The 18,761-nt window shown below is 51.6% G+C and overlaps 1 protein-coding gene across 2 annotated transcripts in view; it reads left to right on the top strand.

Moving 5' to 3' along the window:
• Positions 1–13,420, top strand: part of LOC132832388 (class I histocompatibility antigen, F10 alpha chain-like) — a 29,512-nt gene extending 16,092 nt beyond the window's left edge. Inside the window, exons 4-7 of one of the 2 annotated variants that reach the window (XM_060850342.1) lie at positions 1,489–1,755; positions 3,296–3,436; positions 9,620–9,646; positions 11,235–13,418. In XM_060850342.1, the coding sequence (XP_060706325.1) occupies positions 1,489–1,755; positions 3,296–3,436; positions 9,620–9,646; positions 11,235–11,428 (629 nt within the window). In that variant the 3' untranslated portion in view covers positions 11,429–13,418. Of the gene's footprint in view, positions 1–1,488; positions 1,756–3,295; positions 3,437–9,619; positions 9,647–11,234 lie in introns of both variants that reach the window. The other variant, XM_060850343.1, reaches the window with a different exon arrangement.
• Positions 13,421–18,761: the final 5,341 nt, after the last annotated feature.

The following is an 18,761-nucleotide window of genomic DNA, read 5'->3' as shown; positions in this document are numbered from 1 at the left end:
CAGCACAACACGCAGGGCACGGGGCACTGTACACAGCACATCATGCAGGGCACAGGGCACTGTACACAGCACAGTACACAGGGCACTGTACAGGGCACAGCACGCAGGGCACGGGGCACTGTACACAGCACAGTATGCAGGGCACGGGGCACTGTACACAGCACAGCACGCAGGGCACGGGGCACTGTACACAGCACAGTACACAGGGCACTGTACACATCACAGTACACAGGGCACGGGGCACTGTACACATCACAGTGCACGGGGCACTGTACACAGCACAGCACGCAGGGCACAGGGCACTGTACACATCACAGTACACAAGGGACGGGGCACTGTACACAGCATAGTACACAAGGCAAGGGGCACTGTACACAGCACAGCACGCTGGGCACGGGGCACTGTACACATCACATCACGCGGGGCACGGGGCACTACACAGCACAGTACGCAGGGCACAGGGTACTGTACACAGCACAGTACACAAGGGAAAGGACACTGTACACGTCACAGTACGCAAGGCACAGGGCATTGTACGCATCACAGCATGCAGGGCACAGGGCACTGTACACATCACAGTACACAAGGGACGGGGCACTGTACACAGCATAGTACACAAGGCAAGGGGCACTGTACACAGCACAGCACGCTGGGCACGGGGCACTGTACACATCACATCACGCGGGGCACGGGGCACTACACAGCACAGTACGCAGGGCACAGGGTACTGTACACAGCACAGCATGCAGGGCACAGGATTTATACACAGCATAGTAAGCAGGGCACAGGGCACTGTACACAGCACAGTACACAAGGGAAAGGACACTGTACACGTCACAGTACGCAAGGCACAGGGCATTGTACGCATCACAGCATGCAGGGCACGGGGCACTGTACACAGCACAACACGCAGGGCACAGGGCACCGTACACATCACAGTACACAAGGGACGGGGCACTGTACACAGCACAGTACGCAGGGCACGGGGCACTGTACACAAGGGACGGGGCACTGTACACAGCACAGTACGCAGGGCACAGAACACAATAAACGGGTCAGTGTGCAGTGCACAGCCCATAGCACTCTTCACCGGGATTGACTCCGGTTTCTCTCAAGGCCATCTCCATTTTTTATCATCTTCCTCATCGAACGCTGCTCTCCTTCTGTGTCGCTGAGGAGCATGAATTTCCCAGAGCTGTGAGTGAGTGGGCCACAGTTAATCTGCTGAACCGCAGCAAGGTGAGGGCAGTACTGAGGGCGGCGAGGCGCTCCGGTGCTCAATGGACTGATTTGCCAAGAGGACGGGACGTGGTTGAGATTCCCACGCAGACTGATCCCTGAGTCTGTACTCCTTATTTCACCAAAATTACTGGAAAAATGGGAAAGTAAAGGGAGTCCAAGGGAGCCATTACAGTTAAAGTGACTCTCTCTCCCTCTCTCTCTCTCTCTCTCTCTCTCTCTCTCTCTCTCTCTCTCTCACACACACAGTTGTCCCTGAGACAAATGTCTACCACACAAATGGGCAGAATGTCAACCTCCACTGCCTGGTCACTGGCTTTTACCCACGATCGATCAATGTGACCTGGTTTGCAGACGGAGTGCCAGTCTCCGGAACCCACAGCACAGGCATTCTACCCAACCACGATGGCACCTACCAAATTCGGGTAACTTTCCAGATCGAGCCCGGGGATAACCGGAATCACGAGTGCCATATTGATCACAGCAGCCTGCCGGCACCACTGAAGATAACATGGGGTAAGAGATGGGACTGACCCACAGACTCCGAATAGGAATACACTGGGGGAGGGGGGGGGAATGGGAGGAGGGATAACTGATTACCCAGCACCAGAAACGGGAGTCAAATCCGGATTCCGCAATCGGCACAAGAGAGTGAGAGAAAGCCGGGATGAGTCGTGCCTCTGGGTGAGGAATGGTCGGGATGTGGGGAAAGGAAAGGGAATGTAATAGACTGGGAACATGGATCATCAGGATGAGAGTGGGATGGTGATCCAGAAACTCGGGAGTTGTATTCTCACTCTGGGAGGTGGCAGCCCGGGGAGATGTTCACTTTCCCAAGACACTGTCCGTTCGTTCCCAGCATTTGTTGTCCATCCCTGATTATCGAGAGGGTAGTCGAGTCCTTGCTGTGGGTCTGGAGTCACGTGCGGGCAAGACTGGGTAAAGGTGATAGTTTCCCTCCCCGATGGGGCATTCATGAACCGGGTGGCTCTCTCATGACTACGATTTCACAGCCATCATTAGACTCTTAATGCCAGAATTCATATTGAACTCAAAAGTCCACCCTCTGTTATGGCGGGGTTTGAACCCGCCGTCCAGGGACATGAGTTGAGTGTCCTGAATTGATAATCCAGCGGTAATACCAAAGGCCATTGTCTTTCCTCATGCCTCAGTGTTTGTGGGGGACCCCTTGGTGCCAACAGCATGGCGTTTGATCTTTGTCCCAACCCCACTCCCTCTGTGCCCTATATCCATGGCAGAGTTGGCAGTGTTCTCAGTGGGAATACTTTTTGGGAGACTGAGCACCAGAGGAGGGAGATTTCAAACCTGAGGGGGGCCATATTTTTAAGGTCACGGGAGAGAGATCTAAGAACGACACTAGGGGCAAAAGTCTTACACGGAGTATGGTTCACGTATGGAAGGAACTTCCTGAGGAAGTGGCAGAGGTGGGCACAGTTTCCATTTTGAAAAACAATTGAATAAGTCGGAGGGATTTGGGCCAGGTGGGACGAGCTTGGATTGGGATAATGTTTGGCATGGAATGGTTGGACCGGAGGGTCTGTTTCCGCGCTGTAGGACTCTAAGAAGGAATGGGAATTGCCCAGGAGGAGAAGGAGTGGGAATAACCAGGGATGAGGAATGCCAGGAAGCAATGGGAATAAGGAGGCAATTGGGCTAACCTTTGCGCAAGACGAGATGAGGAATGGTATTCCTGAGGCTGTTTGTGTGGAAGGGACCCTTGCGTGCTCAGAGAGGGGAGAGAAACCAAGCTTCATCGCTGCCTTTTCCAGCAGGTGTCCAACTGCTCGGGCCGTGGCGGGGGGTCTGAACTTTCTCAGCCAAGATCGTCCTGGTCACTGTCCAAATTGCAAACCGATTTGATTTTGAGTGCTCCCTGGCTGAAGGATATTTGCTCCATTGCCTCTCTCCTGAACGACTGGGACTGTGACCAGAATTGCGCAAGCCGGAGTTGAAGAACGTTTCCCCGTTCCATCGGATCGAGATATTTCAGGCTGGGATGAGGGGCCGAGACTCGATGTGTTCTTTGTTCTTTCAGAGAAAGGTGGCAGTGTGGTACCAGGGGTGATTGGCGCTATCATTGCATTTGTGCTGCTCATTTTCTGCATCGGAGCTGGCTATTACTACATGAAGCACAAAGATGAAGTGAAGAAAAGGTTCCACAGCTGTTTCACACACGGTGAGAGTTCCGGTTTATTCCGCTCCATCCCAACCTCACAGTCCTCACCCTGTATTTTACAACAGGGGTATTGGGACAGGACTTAAAAGGAAGCCTCACTCTGACAGAGCACTGTTAAAGACCAATCCTGTGGGTAACGTGGTCATCTCGACATCAGAGCAGTGCGTTAGTACACGTAGAGATAGAATGACCAAATAATCAATTGCCATATACATGACTGAGGAACCAATAATACCCACAATGCACAGTGACACTTGCCTACGCTCCCTTGCAGAGCATTGTGGGAGGTTTTATATTTCCGAAAAAATGGATGGAAGGGACCTCGCCCCATCCAAAAATGCCACCTTTAGATAATGTACCTCAAACTCACTGCAGCTGTTCAAATACAGCACCACGGGCACAGTTCAGCTCCTCAAGCAAAGAAGCGCTCCTTCACGATGCACCCACTAACAGTGCGGCACTCCCTCAGTACTGACCCTCTGACAGTGTGGCACTCCCTCAGTACTGATCCTCTGACAGTGTGGCACTCCCTCAGTACTGATCCTCTGACATTGTGGCACTCCCTTAGTACTGACCCTCTGACAGTGTGGCACTCCCTCAGTACTGATCCTCTGACAGTGTGGCACTCCCTTAGTACTGACCCTCTGACAGTGTGGCACTCCCTCAGTACTGACCCTCTGACAGTGTGGCACTCCCTCAGTACTGACCTTCCGACAGTGCGGCACTCCCTCAGTACTGACCCTCTGACAGTGCGGCATTCCCCCAGTACTGACCCTCTGACAGTGCGGCATTCCCTCAGCACTGACCCTCTGACAGTGCGGCAATCCCTCAGTACGGACGCTCCGACAGTGCGGCACTCCCTCAGTACTGACCCTCTGACAGTGCGGCACTCCCTCAGCACTGACCCCCTGACAGTGCGGCACTCCCTCAGTACTGACCCTCTGACGGTGTGGCTCTCCATCAGTACTGGCCCTCTGACAGTACAGTACTCCCTCAGCAGTGACCGTCTGTCAGTTCGGCACTCTCTCAGCACTGACTCTCTGACAGTGCGGCACTACCTCAGCACTGTGCAACACTCCCTCAGTACTGGCCCTCTGACAGTGCGACACTCCTTCAGTACTGACCTTCTGATAGTGTAGCACTCCCTCAGTACTGACCCTCAGACATTGTGGCACTCCTTCAATACTGACCCTCTGACAGTGCAGCACTCCGTCAGTACTGACCCTCTGACAGTGCAGCCCTCCCTCAGTACTGACCTTCCGACAGTGCGGCACTCCCTCAGTACTGACCCTCTGACAGTGCGGCATTCCCCCAGTACTGACCCTCTGACAGTGCGGCATTCCCTCAGCACTGACCCTCTGACAGTGCGGCAATCCCTCAGTACTGACGCTCCGACAGTGCGGCACTCCCTCAGTGCTGACCCTCTGACAGTGCGGCACTCCCTCAGTACTGACCCTCTGACAGTGCAGCACTCCCTCAGTACTGACCATCTGACAGTGCAGCACTCCCTCTGTACTGACCCTCTGATAGTGTGGCACTCCCTCAGTACTGACCTTCCGACAGTGTGGCACTCCCTCAGTACTGACCCTCTGACAATGCGGCATTCCCTCTGTACTGACCCTCTGACAGGGCAACACTCCCTCAGTACTGACCCTCTGACAGTGCGGCATTCCCCCAGTACTGACCCTCTGATAGTACAGCACTCCCTCAGTACTGACCCTCTGACAGTGCAGCACTCCCTCAGTACTGACCATCTGACAGTGCGGCATTCCCTCTGTACTGACCCTCTGACAGGGCAACACTCCCTCAGTACTGACTCTCTGACAGTGCGGCATTCCACCAGTACTGACCCTCTGATAGTACAGCACTCCCTCAGTACTGACCCTCTGACAGTGCAGCACTCCCTCAGTACTGACCATCTGACAGTGCGGCACTCCCTCAGTACTGACCCTCTGACAGTGTGGCTCTCCCTCAGTACTGGCCCTCTGACAGTACAGCACTCCCACAGCAGTGACCCTCTGTCAGTGCGGCACTTCTTCAGCACTGGCTCTCTGACAGTGCGGCACTCCCTCAGCACTGTGCAACACTCCCTCAGTACTGACCCTCTGACAGTGCGGCACTCCCTCAGTACTGACCCTCTGACAGTGCAGCACTCTGTCAGTACTGACCCTGTGACAGTCCGGTACTCCCTCAGTACTGACCCTTTGACAGTGCAGCACTCCCTCAGTTCTGTGCAACACACCCTCAGTACTGACCCTGTGACAGTGCGGCACTCCCTCAGTACTGACCCTCTGACAGTGTGGCCCTCCCTCAGTACTGACACTCAGACATTGCGGCACTCCCTCAGCACTGTGAAACAATCTCTCAGTACTGATCCTCTGACACTGCGGCACTCCCTCAGTTCTGACCTTACGACAGTGCGGCACTCCCTCAGTACTGACCCTCTGACAGTGCGGCATTCCTTCAGTGCTGATCCTCTGACAGTGTGGCACTCCCTCAGTACTGACCCTGTGACAGTGCGGCACTCCCTCAGTACTGACCCTCTGACAGTGTGGCCCTCCCTCAGTACTGACACTCAGACATTGCGGCACTCCCTCAGCACTGTGAAACAATCTCTCAGTACTGATCCTCTGACACTGCGGCACTCCCTCAGTTCTGACCTTACGACAGTGCGGCACTCCCTCAGTACTGACCCTCTGACAGTGCGGCATTCCTTCAGTGCTGATCCTCTGACAGTGTGGCACTCCCTCTGTACTGACCCTCTGACAGGGCAACACTCCCTCTGTACTGACCCTCTGATGGTACAGCACTCCCTCAGTACTGACCCTCTGACAGTGCAGCACTCCCTCTGTTCTGACCCTCTGACAGTGCGGCACTCCCTCAGTACTGGCCCTCTGACAGTGCGGCACTCCCTCAGTACTGACCCTCTGACAGTGCAGCACTCCCTCAGTACTGACCCTCTGACAGTGTGGCACTCCCTCAGTACAGGCCCTCTGACAGTACAGCACTCCCTCTGTACTGACCCTCTGATAGTGTGGCACTCCCTCAGTACTGACCTTCCGACAGTGTGGCACTCCCTCAGTACTGACCTTCCGACAGTGCGGCACTCCCTCAGTACTGACCCTCTGACAGTGCGGCATACCTTCTGTACTGACCCTCTGACAGGGCAACACTCCCTCAGTACTGACCCTCTGACAGTGCGGCATTCCCCCAGTACTGACCCTCTGATAGTACAGCACTCCCTCAGTACTGACCCTCTGACAGTGCGGCACTCCCTCAGCACTGACCCCCTGACAGTGCGGCACTCCCTCAGTACTGACCCTCTGACGGTGTGGCTCTCCATCAGTACTGGCCCTCTGACAGTACAGTACTCCCTCAGCAGTGACCGTCTGTCAGTTCGGCACTCTCTCAGCACTGACTCTCTGACAGTGCGGCACTACCTCAGCACTGTGCAACACTCCCTCAGTACTGGCCCTCTGACAGTGCGACACTCCTTCAGTACTGACCTTCTGATAGTGTAGCACTCCCTCAGTACTGACCCTCAGACATTGTGGCACTCCTTCAATACTGACCCTCTGACAGTGCAGCACTCCGTCAGTACTGACCCTCTGACAGTGCAGCCCTCCCTCAGTACTGACCTTCCGACAGTGCGGCACTCCCTCAGTACTGACCCTCTGACAGTGCGGCATTCCCCCAGTACTGACCCTCTGACAGTGCGGCATTCCCTCAGCACTGACCCTCTGACAGTGCGGCAATCCCTCAGTACTGACGCTCCGACAGTGCGGCACTCCCTCAGTGCTGACCCTCTGACAGTGCGGCACTCCCTCAGTACTGACCCTCTGACAGTGCAGCACTCCCTCAGTACTGACCATCTGACAGTGCAGCACTCCCTCTGTACTGACCCTCTGATAGTGTGGCACTCCCTCAGTACTGACCTTCCGACAGTGTGGCACTCCCTCAGTACTGACCCTCTGACAATGCGGCATTCCCTCTGTACTGACCCTCTGACAGGGCAACACTCCCTCAGTACTGACCCTCTGACAGTGCGGCATTCCCCCAGTACTGACCCTCTGATAGTACAGCACTCCCTCAGTACTGACCCTCTGACAGTGCAGCACTCCCTCAGTACTGACCATCTGACAGTGCGGCACTCCCTCAGTACTGACCCTCTGACAGTGTGGCTCTCCCTCAGTACTGGCCCTCTGACAGTACAGCACTCCCACAGCAGTGACCCTCTGTCAGTGCGGCACTTCTTCAGCACTGGCTCTCTGACAGTGCGGCACTCCCTCAGCACTGTGCAACACTCCCTCAGTACTGACCCTCTGACAGTGCGGCACTCCCTCAGTACTGACCCTCTGACAGTGCAGCACTCTGTCAGTACTGACCCTGTGACAGTCCGGTACTCCCTCAGTACTGACCCTTTGACAGTGCAGCACTCCCTCAGTTCTGTGCAACACACCCTCAGTACTGACCCTGTGACAGTGCGGCACTCCCTCAGTACTGACCCTCTGACAGTGTGGCCCTCCCTCAGTACTGACACTCAGACATTGCGGCACTCCCTCAGCACTGTGAAACAATCTCTCAGTACTGATCCTCTGACACTGCGGCACTCCCTCAGTTCTGACCTTACGACAGTGCGGCACTCCCTCAGTACTGACCCTCTGACAGTGCGGCATTCCTTCAGTGCTGATCCTCTGACAGTGTGGCACTCCCTCTGTACTGACCCTCTGACAGGGCAACACTCCCTCTGTACTGACCCTCTGATGGTACAGCACTCCCTCAGTACTGACCCTCTGACAGTGCAGCACTCCCTCTGTTCTGACCCTCTGACAGTGCGGCACTCCCTCAGTACTGGCCCTCTGACAGTGCGGCACTCCCTCAGTACTGACCCTCTGACAGTGCAGCACTCCCTCAGTACTGACCCTCTGACAGTGTGGCTCTCCCTCAGTACAGGCCCTCTGACAGTACAGCACTCCCTCTGTACTGACCCTCTGACAGTGCGGCATACCTTCTGTACTGACCCTCTGACAGGGCAACACTCCCTCAGTACTGACCCTCTGACAGTGCGGCATTCCCCCAGTACTGACCCTCTGATAGTACAGCACTCCCTCAGTGCTGACCCTCTGACAGTGCAGCACTCCCTCAGTACTGACCCTCTGACAGTGCAGCACTCCCTCAGTACTGACCATCTGACAGTGCGGCACTCCCTCAGTACTGACCCCCTGACAGTGTGGCACTCCCTCAGTACTGACCCTCTGACAGTGTCGCTCTCCCTCAGTACTGGCCCTCTGACAGTACAGCACTCCCTCAGCAGTGACCCTCTGTCAGTGCGGCACTCCCTCAGCACTGACTCTCTGACAGTGCGGCACTCCCTCAGCACTGTGCAACACTCCCTCAGTACTGACCCTCTGACAGTGCGGCACTCCCTCAGTACTGACCCTCTGACAGTGCAGCACTCCATCAGTACTGACCCTGTGACAGTCCGGTACTCCCTCAGTACTGACCCTCTGATAGTGTGGCCCTCCCTCAGTACTGACACTCAGACATTGCGGCACTCCCTCAGTACTGACCCTCTGACAGTGCAGCACTCCCTCAGTACTGACCATCTGACAGTGCAGCACTCCCTCAGTACTGACCCTCTGACAGTGCGGCACTCCCTCAGCACTGACCCTGTGACAGTGCGGCACTCCCTCAGCCCTGACCCTCTGACAGTGCAGTACTCCCTCAGCCCTGAACCTCTGACAGTGCGGCACTCCCTTAGCAGTGAGTAACCTCCATATCACTGTTTGCTTCAGTCATTTCCATTGCCTGTCTTAGCAACTCTGATGGAAGCATCTCCTCAACAATTTCCCCCAAGCGTTTGAAAGCGAAGAATGCTGTAAATCCCAGTGAGTCAGGCAGTATGCGTGGATAGAGAGCAAGCTAATGTTTCGAGTCTGGGTGATTCTGATGAAGATGCTAGCTTGCTGTCTCTGCTCGGCTGCTGCCTGTCTCGCTGGGATCACCAGCAAGTTTTGTTTCCAGTCCAGATTCTGACATCTGCAGTAATTTACTGCTCCTCCCTGTGATGATTCTGACTCACCACATGATCAAACCATTTGCTCCCGAAGTTTGTCAAAGGTTGCACTGTCTTCACACTGATCTCCCGTTGACTGAAGCTGTGTGTATGTGTTTATTTTTCAGGTTCAGAGTCCAGCGGCTCATCAACCAGTGAGTACATTCGAAATGGATTGAAGTGCAATTATTTGTCAAGGGCTGGTCTGTTCTGGGGAATGATGGCAGCCCCAAACCAGAGGGAGCAGGGGGAAATTGCTGGAGAGGGGGTATGGTGCTGCTGGCAGAGAGGGGGCGGAGAAGGGGACAGTCAGAGGAGAGGAACGTGGAGATCTTCCCCTGGGCTCCTTGCTGACTGAACATGTGCGCTGCCAGTGAATACCGAATTGCTCAGCGAGCATCCCACTTCTCCCCTGAATGGGTCAGCTTTCTCACTGCGAAGGCAGAATACTGGTCTGCACAGCACTCCCATGATGACAAATTCCTAGATCAATGCCCTGGCAAGATCTACCCAGTCCCCCAGGTTGCACAGTTGGATTGGAAACAGGGAAATGTCGAAAATAGCTGCAGGAGTGGGCCCTTCGGCCCTTCAGCCTGCACCACCATTCAATCCGATCATGGCTGACCAAGCCATCTCGGTATCCCATTCCCACTCTCTCTCTCCATACCCCTGACCCCTTCGGGCTCAAGGCTCATATCCAGCTCCCTCGTGACTAGATCTAACAAACTGGCCCCAACAGCTTCCTGTGGGAGAGAATTCCACAGGTTCACAACTCTCTGGGTGAAAACATTTCTTCCTCTCTCAGTCCTGAATGGCTTACCCCTTATTTTTATTGACTCCCAGTTCTGGACTTGGCCAACATCAGGAACATTCTTCCTGCATCTCGCCTGTCCAGTCCCATCAAGATTTTATATGTATCTATGAGATCCCTCCCCACGCCCCCAATCTTCTAAAGTCCAGCAAATACAAGCCCAGTTGAAGGGTGGCACGGTGGCTCAGTGGGCAGCATCACTGCCTCATAGGCCCAGGGTCCCAGGTTCGATTCCACCCTTGGGTGTCTGTCCATGTGGAGTTTGCACATTCTCCCAGTGTCTGTGTGGGTTTCCTCAGGGTGCTCTAGTTTCCTCCCTCAGTCCAAAGATATGTAGGTCAGGGTGAACTGGCCATGTTCAGGGATGGGTAGGTTAGGTGCGTTAGTCAGAGGGAATTATAGTGGGATCTCGGTTCGTTATTTCTTTAACGAAAACACAAGCTCAGTCGATCCAGTCTTTCACCATCTGTTTCTGGTTAAATGCACTGCTGTGGTCAGCACATGCTGCACAGATGTCGAGTCCAGTTGCGTAGATCCATGCACTGCTGTGGTCTACAGGAATTCCAGTCCTGGACAGATATGTATTCCAGCCTGTGAGATCAATGCATTGGTATGGTCTGCACAGCTCCTCATGCTGGACAGATATCCCAGAGATTCCCAAGCTGCTGGTGTTTTTTTTGCGAATGATCCGGGAGTGGGCCGCCCTGTTTCCCATCCCCTGTTGCCTGGAGACTGGGCGTGGGTAAGTGACTGGAGAAAGGGACAGCCTCCTGCAGGGATCCAGCTCTTCCCCCACCCAACCCCGAGCCGGTCAGTCAGTGTCGTGGGCCACATGCCTCGGCCCGGGTCCCCTGGGCCGCAGTGACCTGGCAGAGACTGTGCTCTGAGCGCAGCTGGGCTCACTGACCTCTCGCCGTTTCTCTCTTCATTAGGTTGTGAAGGCAGCCAAACACTGCACAGCAACGGTTCAGACACCAGTGAAAGTGCAAAGCCCCTTGTCACACCTCCTTCCAGCGATACCAGTTCAGGAGACAGTGTGCAAGAACCGCTGGTTATGAAGCCAGACCCTTCTCTGACCGATCCTGGGGCTGCCCCCGATCACATGATGGTGGAAATTGAAAAGTAGCGTTTTGCGGCTCTTGCTTGTCTGTGACACTTTCTTCACACTCTTGATGTGATTTGAATTAGACGCCAATAATTTGTAAATATGAACAGTCACATTCTGCTGCTGTAACAATCTGCACTTTTAAACTTGCTTAATCTTCAGTTACCTTGGTAACCGTGATACAGTGGTAAAATCACGGCACTGTTAATCACCAAGCTGATGGTCTGGGGACCAGAGTTCAAATCCCCCCATGGCAAATGGTAAAAGATGTGTTTAATAATAGTCTAAAAACCACCGTGAATTGTCCTTGGGAACCGGGTTAGTGGACGAATGCCAACTAAGCAAGGAATTCAGTCATCCTTTCCCCTGTATGTGACATTCCAGATCCGGAACTCCATGATCAGCTGATCCACTCAGTGTCCTTTCCAAGGGCCAGAGACATCGGATGAGGCAGTGCCGATGGTGCCTTCTGAGCCCTTCCTGATCCAGGAAGAATCCTCTCCACACTCTTCCTGCCCTCCGTTTACCTGCCTCATTAATTGCAGAGGGCGTCTGGCTCTCTCTCAGACCTGGGAGAACAAGCAATAAAGATCAAGAGAGCAGAGAAGGGAAAGAGTGAGTGGGCACTGCTCCCTCAGCTGCGTCTGACCAAGGGTCAAAACCACTCCATTGAATACAGGTTCAGTCTCACACTTCATATCAAACACACTGGAAAACTGGCACCGAATACCCTTATAACAGAGAATCAGGACCAAGATTTTCAAAATTCTTGGCATAATATATTTGTAACCAGACCTTGTGTTACAATTTATAATACATTCAAGGGCAGCTTAGCACTCAGGGGTGAATTAACATCATTTATTAGAGGTTAGTAGAGTGGGTTAATGCTTAGGGAGTTTTAATGTGAGGGGAGGTTGGGGTAATTTAATATTCAGAACAAAATAATCCTCAGTGGGGTCGGGGTGGGAATAATGCTCCGAGCGTATTAATCCTCGGAAGGGATGGAGTTCAGACTGGGAGTTAATACTCCGAGAGAGAGCTTCCCAAACCAAGAGTTCATCAGTGCTCAACGTGGTTGTTGCACGAAGTGTATTCATGCACAAGAGTTAGGGTTAATACTTGGTGAATTTTAATGTTTATGGGAGGGTCTTCAAAGTGGTTGGAAGTGGATTAATGTCTGATGAAGGGCTTTTGCCCGAAAAGTCGACTTTCCTACTCTTCGGATGCTGCCGGGACTGCTGTGCTTTTTCAGCACCACTCTAATCGCGATTAATGCTTTGAGTCAGGCTTAAAACCTTAATAATCAAAGGGGCACTTGATTCTTGAATGGTGGCTGAATTCGATGGGAGAAGTAATGTTCTGAACGGGTTAATTCTTGGAAGGAGATTAATGCAATAGTAGGAGGGTTAATGCTGTGCTTGGATTACTCCTTGGAGGGAAATTAATGTGCCGAGGCAAGAGTTAAGGCTCATGTAAGGAGGATAGAGGTGGGGTGTTAAGGCTTGTTTTACATAGAAACATAGACAATAGGTGAAGTAGACCATTCACCCCTATGAGCCTGCACCACCATTCAGTACCATCACGGCTGATCATACAATCTCAGTATCCCATTGCTGCCCTCTCCTCATATTCCTTGATCCCTTCAGCTGCCGGGGCTGCATCCAGTTCCCCCTGTAATATGCAGACTGTGGAGGAGAATTCCACAGCTTCACAACTCTCTGAGTGAAGAAATTCTTTCTCACGTCAGGCCTGAATGACTTACCCCTTACTCTTAGACTGTAACTGCGAGTTGTGGACGTGCTTAACATCGGTTACATTCTTCCTGCATCTAACCCATCCAGTCCCACCTGGATTTTATATATTTTATTCCTGGAGAGAACGTGAAAGATTTAATGATTACATTATTGATCTGAGGCATAATTGCTTGAAGCTGGAAATTATAATGTATTAAAATCATAATTTTCAATTATTCCTCTTTGCTATTTTTTATTTTTACTGGTTTTGTGAAAACAAATAAAGAATTTAAAAACCGGGTGTGTGGGTGTGTCTGACACTAAATTCTCATCTTCAACTTCAACAGACAGATCCTGCGTTATCCCTTAGGAACACCATCTCTGGAATGGGAAATCCGTCAACTTTTCCATTCTGATCCCATTTTGATGCAGGTGGGAAGGATATAGTAGAGGACATGATAGGGAACAAGGGGGAAGGTGTTTAGGTAGGGGTACGGGATAAAGAGAGTGTAGAGTGTGAGGAGAGGGCGAGGGAGGAAGATCGGGTGTGGGAATGAGATGGGGGGGGGGAAGGGGTGGGAGAGGACATCCTTTCCAGATTGCTTCACCTTGATGCCGACTATGAAGACACCATTCCCAGAAATGGCTACTTCCTGTCCCACACCTTATACGTGCAGTAGTGGACTATTTGGCTGCTTGAGCCTTGCTCTACTATTGAAAAAGATCATGGCTGATCTGCCTGTGTTACAGATTCCTTGCCCCCATCTATCCTCAATTACCTTTCATTCCTTCATCTAACAAGACACCTCTCTCCCTCTGTCCTAAAAATATTAGCAAGCCAGATGGCTGTGGGGAAACATTGCTTCAGTAATTACCAAAACCAGCCCCCCCCTCCAAATCTTGGAGGTTTGATGATATCATTTCCTGTTTGTCCAAACGCCAACTGGTGTATGTAATGTAGGCACAAATTGCTGAAGGTGGTGGGGAATTTTAAAATGACATCTGGGCCCCTGGACTTTTAAATGGAGGATTAGTATGGAAAAACAGAGAAGTTATAATAAAGGTGAAATCACCATAGTCTCACCAGACTGGAGGGCCGCTCTCTCTGATCAGGCAGCAATGACAGGTAGTGGTTTAACCTAAGGGTCACCGTGCCTTGTGTGAGGAGAGAGATTAAGAAGGAGAAGCCTTTATGGTCAGCTCAGCCAGCGCGGAAAATCAACCCATGATCTGCATCACAGACCAGCCATACAGCCAACTGAGCTAACCAGTGTGCTTTCCATAGCAGAAACGTGGTGTGACCTGAAGTAGCACAGGTATAATTCTGAATTCCACACTCCAGGCAGAGGTAAAGGCTGGAAGGAAGAGACAGCAAAGTTTTCAACAGGATGGTGTTTGGGACTGAGGGATTCAGTAAATAGCGATTTTTGAAAAGATTTGTAGCTCAGGATGTAGGTTTGCTCGCTGAGGTGTGTTTTCAGACATTTTGTCACCATGACTAAGTAACATCATCACTGAGCCTCCGGTGAAGCGCTGGCGGTATGGCCCGTTTCTCTATTGGTTTCTAAAGGTGGGTGATGTCATTTCCTGATAGTTGGTGCTCATGTCTCCCCGTTGAAATACCATCCAATGCAGCTCTGTTTGTGGGTGTTGGGGTGATTGCTTCTGAAGTTGAGTGTTTGGTCTGGGTTTGTTGGGGTGATTGTGTTCAACAGGAAAACAACAAACCCAGACCAAAAACTCCTCTTCAGAGGCAATCACCCCAACACCCACGAATGGAGCTACATCAGCATATTGTTATATTCAACCAGGTCACACTGCAGCACCCAAGAACTACAAAAAGCAGAAGATACATATCTATACAATGTTTTCAGGAAGAACGCGTATCCAATAAACACAGCCCACCGATTAGATTCAGATTCCCTACAATGTGGAAACAGGCCCTTCGGCCCAACCAGTCCACACTGACCCTCCGAAGAGTAACCCAGCCAGACCCATTTCTCTCTGACTAATGCACCTAACACTATGGGCAATTTAGCACGGCCAATTAACCTGACCCACACATCTTTGGACTGTGGGAGGAAGCTGGAGCAAACCCACGCAGATGTGGGGAGAATGTGCAACCTCCACACAGACAGTCACCAGAGGCTGGAATTGAACCTGGGACCTTGGTGTTGTGAGGCAGCAGTAGCTAACCATTGAGCCACCATGCCCCCTTTAAGGTCAGTGATATCATTTCTGGTTCTTTTTATCAGAGGATGGTAAATGGGGTCCAAATCAATGTGTTTATCAATGGCGTTCTGATAAGAATGCCATGTTTTTAGGAATTCTCATACATGTCTTTGTATCGCCTGTCCTAGGATGTGTGTATTGTCCCAGTCAAAGTCATGTCCTTCTTTGTCTGTGATAGTGATAGTGGATCATGTCTTTCGGTGGTGAGCTGGTTTCATGTATCCTGGTGCCTGTTTGTCCAATATAGTGTTTGTTGCAGTTCTTGTATGGTATTTTGTAAATGATGTTCGTTTTGCTGCTAGATTTAATGACCCTTGAGGTTCATTAGTCACTGTTTAAGTGTGTTGATGGGTTTGTGGGCTGCCATGATGCAAGGGATCTGAGTATTCTGGGAGTCATTTCTGATATGTCCTTGATGTAAGGCAACAGGGCTATAGTTTTTGATTGTATTCTGTCTGCTTGTTTGGGTTTGTTTCTGAGGAACGGGTGGTTCTGAGGAACATACGAGAATTCCTAGAAACCTGGACAGAAATGATCTCGCTGACCTTAAGACACCAAGACCTATATTCTAAAAGGTTAAGTGTTTGAAGAGCAAACATCTATAGGGGGACTGGAGTGCAGGGGAGTGAGATCAACAATTGTAGAGAGCTGGTCTTCTGCAACATAACCACTCTATCATTTCATGGCTTGGCGATCAATGAATGCACTACACAGTCCCACCCAAATTGAACAGGATGGGAAAGTGGGGTGCCAACATTTTTTTTTAAATAGGTTATAGATGGAATACACACGTAATGTACACTGGCAAACCAGTGTAATATGATGCGTTTGACCTGTTGTGATAAGCATGTGATTTCCATCTTGATCCAATGTCATAATGCGGGAGTGATTAACCACAAGAGGGCACCACGAGTACTTTTATAAAATGTTGCAAATGCATTTGTTTCCTTCTGAGCTGAAGATGTAAATTTACTGCTTCCCGGTCAGACAGGGTGTGAAAACAGGCCACAGTTTAACCTCAGAAGGGAGGACCATTCTACTGTAGGGGCACCTTGCCCTCAGCTTAGTTCCATGTGTTTGTTTCCTGAATCATGAGGCTTTGCTTAATTTTGTCTTTATCCTGTAGCTCAGAAAGGAGCTGAAAAATGTGTTGCTGGAAAAGCGCAGCAGGTCAGGCAGCATCCAAGGTACAGGAGAATCAACGTTTCGGGCATAAGCCCTTCTTCAGGAATGAGGGAGATGTGCCAAGCAGGCTAAGATAATAGGTAGGGAGGAGGGACTTGGGGGAGGGGCATTGGGAATGCAGTAGGTGGAAGGAGGTTAAGGTGAGGGTGATAGGCCGGAGTGGGGGTGGGGGCGGAGTGGTTGGGAAGAAGATTGCAGGTCAAGAAGGCGGTGCTGAGTCCGAGGGTTGGGACTGAGATAAGGTGGGGGGAGGGGAAATGAGGAAGCTGGTGAAATCTGCATTCATCCCTTATGGTTGGAGGGTTCCTAGGCAGAAGATAAGGTGCTCTTCCTCCAGATGTCGTGTTGCCATGGTCTGGCGATGGAGGAGGCCAAGGACATGCATGTCCTTGGTGGATTGGGAGGGGGAGTTAAAGTGTTGAGCCATGGGGCGGTTGGGTTGGTTGGTCCGGGCATCCCAGAGGTGTTCCCTGAAACATTCCACAAGTAGGAGGCCTGTCTCCCCAATATAGAGGAGGCCACATCGGGTGCAGCGGATACAGTAAATAATGTGTGAGGTGGTGCAGGTGAATTTGTGACAAATATGGAAGGATCCCTTCGGGCCTTGGAGGGAAGTGAAGAGGGAGGTGTGGGTGCAAGTTTTGCGTTTCTTGTGGTTGCAGGGGAAGGTGCCGGGAGTGGAGGTTGGGTTGGTGGGGGGTGTGGACCTGACGAGGGAGTCGCGGAGGGAGTGGTCTTTCCAGAATGCTGATAGGGGAGGGGAGGGAAATATATCTTTGCTGGTGGGGTCTGTTTGGAGGTGACGGAAATGACGAAGGATGATACGCTGTATATGGAGGTTGGTGGAGTGGTAGGTGAGGACCAGGGGGGTTCTGTCCTGGTGGCGATTGGAGGGGCGGGGTTCAAGGGCAGAGGAGCGGGAAGTGGAGGAGATGCGGTGGAGGACATCGTTGATCACGTCTGAGGGGAAATTGCAGTCTTTGAAGAAGGAGGCCATCTGGGTTGTTCGGTTTTGGAACTGGTCCTCCTGGGAGCAGATGCGGCTGTGGGACCTAGATTACTATCGGTTATTATCGGTTGGTTGATAGTAAATGTCTGTGTTGAGTCAGTCGCCCGAGATAGAAATGGAGAGGTCCAGGAAGGGGAGGGAGGAGTCTGAGACGGTCCAGGTAAATTTGAGGTCGGAGTGGAAGGTGTTAGTAAAGTGGATGAACTGTTCCACCTCCTCATGGGAGCACGAGGCAGCACCGATACAGTCATTGATGTAGCGGAGGAGAAGGTGGGGGGTGGTGCCAGTGTAGCTGTGGAAGATGGACTGTTCCACATATCCTACGAAGAGGCAGACATAACTGGGGCCCACGCGGGTGCCCATGGCTGTAGCTCAGAAGGTTCTTGCAATGGTCCCACTCCTGATCCATGCTAAGGTCAGCTGAACAATTGCTATCAATAAAGGGCTTTATTGATATAACATCTTTCACAACCTCAGGATGTGTCATTGGAAGGGGCATTGAGTACAAGGATAGCCAAATTATGCTGCGGCTTTATAGAACTTTAGTTAGGCCACACTTGGAATCAAAAAGTGCTTTATTGAAGAGTCGCTACTTTCAGGGAAACACAATTGACACACAGCAAGATCCCACATCCAACATTGTAATGAATTTTGGGAGAAAGTGAGGACTGCAGATGCTGGAGATCAGAGTTGAGAATGTGGTGCTGGAAAAGCACAGCAGGTCAGTCAGCATCCAAGGAGCAGGAAAATTGTCGTTTTGGGCTAGAGCCCTTCATCATGAATTCTGGCCCGAAATGTCGATTTTCCTGCTCCTGGGATGCTGCCTGAAACGTGCTTCTGACTGAGTTGTAAACAGGAATGCACGCTGTGAGATCACACTGTCTGAACTGTTGGGATGAAATGAGGAGCAGGTGTCGGGCTTTCGGAAGCAGCTAAAGGAAATACAAATGGAGGAATGTGAAGCAGGAGGAGGTAATCCAGTCCCTCGAGCCCACTCCAGCATTTACTATGATCTAATTTCAGCCTCAACTCTGATATGGGTGATGTAATTTCTGCAGTTGAGTAAGGGTTAACGAGTAAGGGTTAACTGTTGAGACTGAATGTAAGTTAGCTTGGAAACACGGAGAAGCTGTTATGTCAAAAACATGGTAGCTCGTAACCTTGAATAAACTGATGTAAGTTGTTATTCTTAAAA

Source organism: Hemiscyllium ocellatum, chromosome 35 (assembly GCF_020745735.1).
Source record: "Hemiscyllium ocellatum isolate sHemOce1 chromosome 35, sHemOce1.pat.X.cur, whole genome shotgun sequence".
NCBI lineage: Eukaryota > Metazoa > Chordata > Chondrichthyes > Orectolobiformes > Hemiscylliidae > Hemiscyllium > Hemiscyllium ocellatum.
The sequence above is the reverse complement of the archived record's forward strand: the minus strand, read 5'-3'. Positions and strand labels throughout refer to the sequence as shown.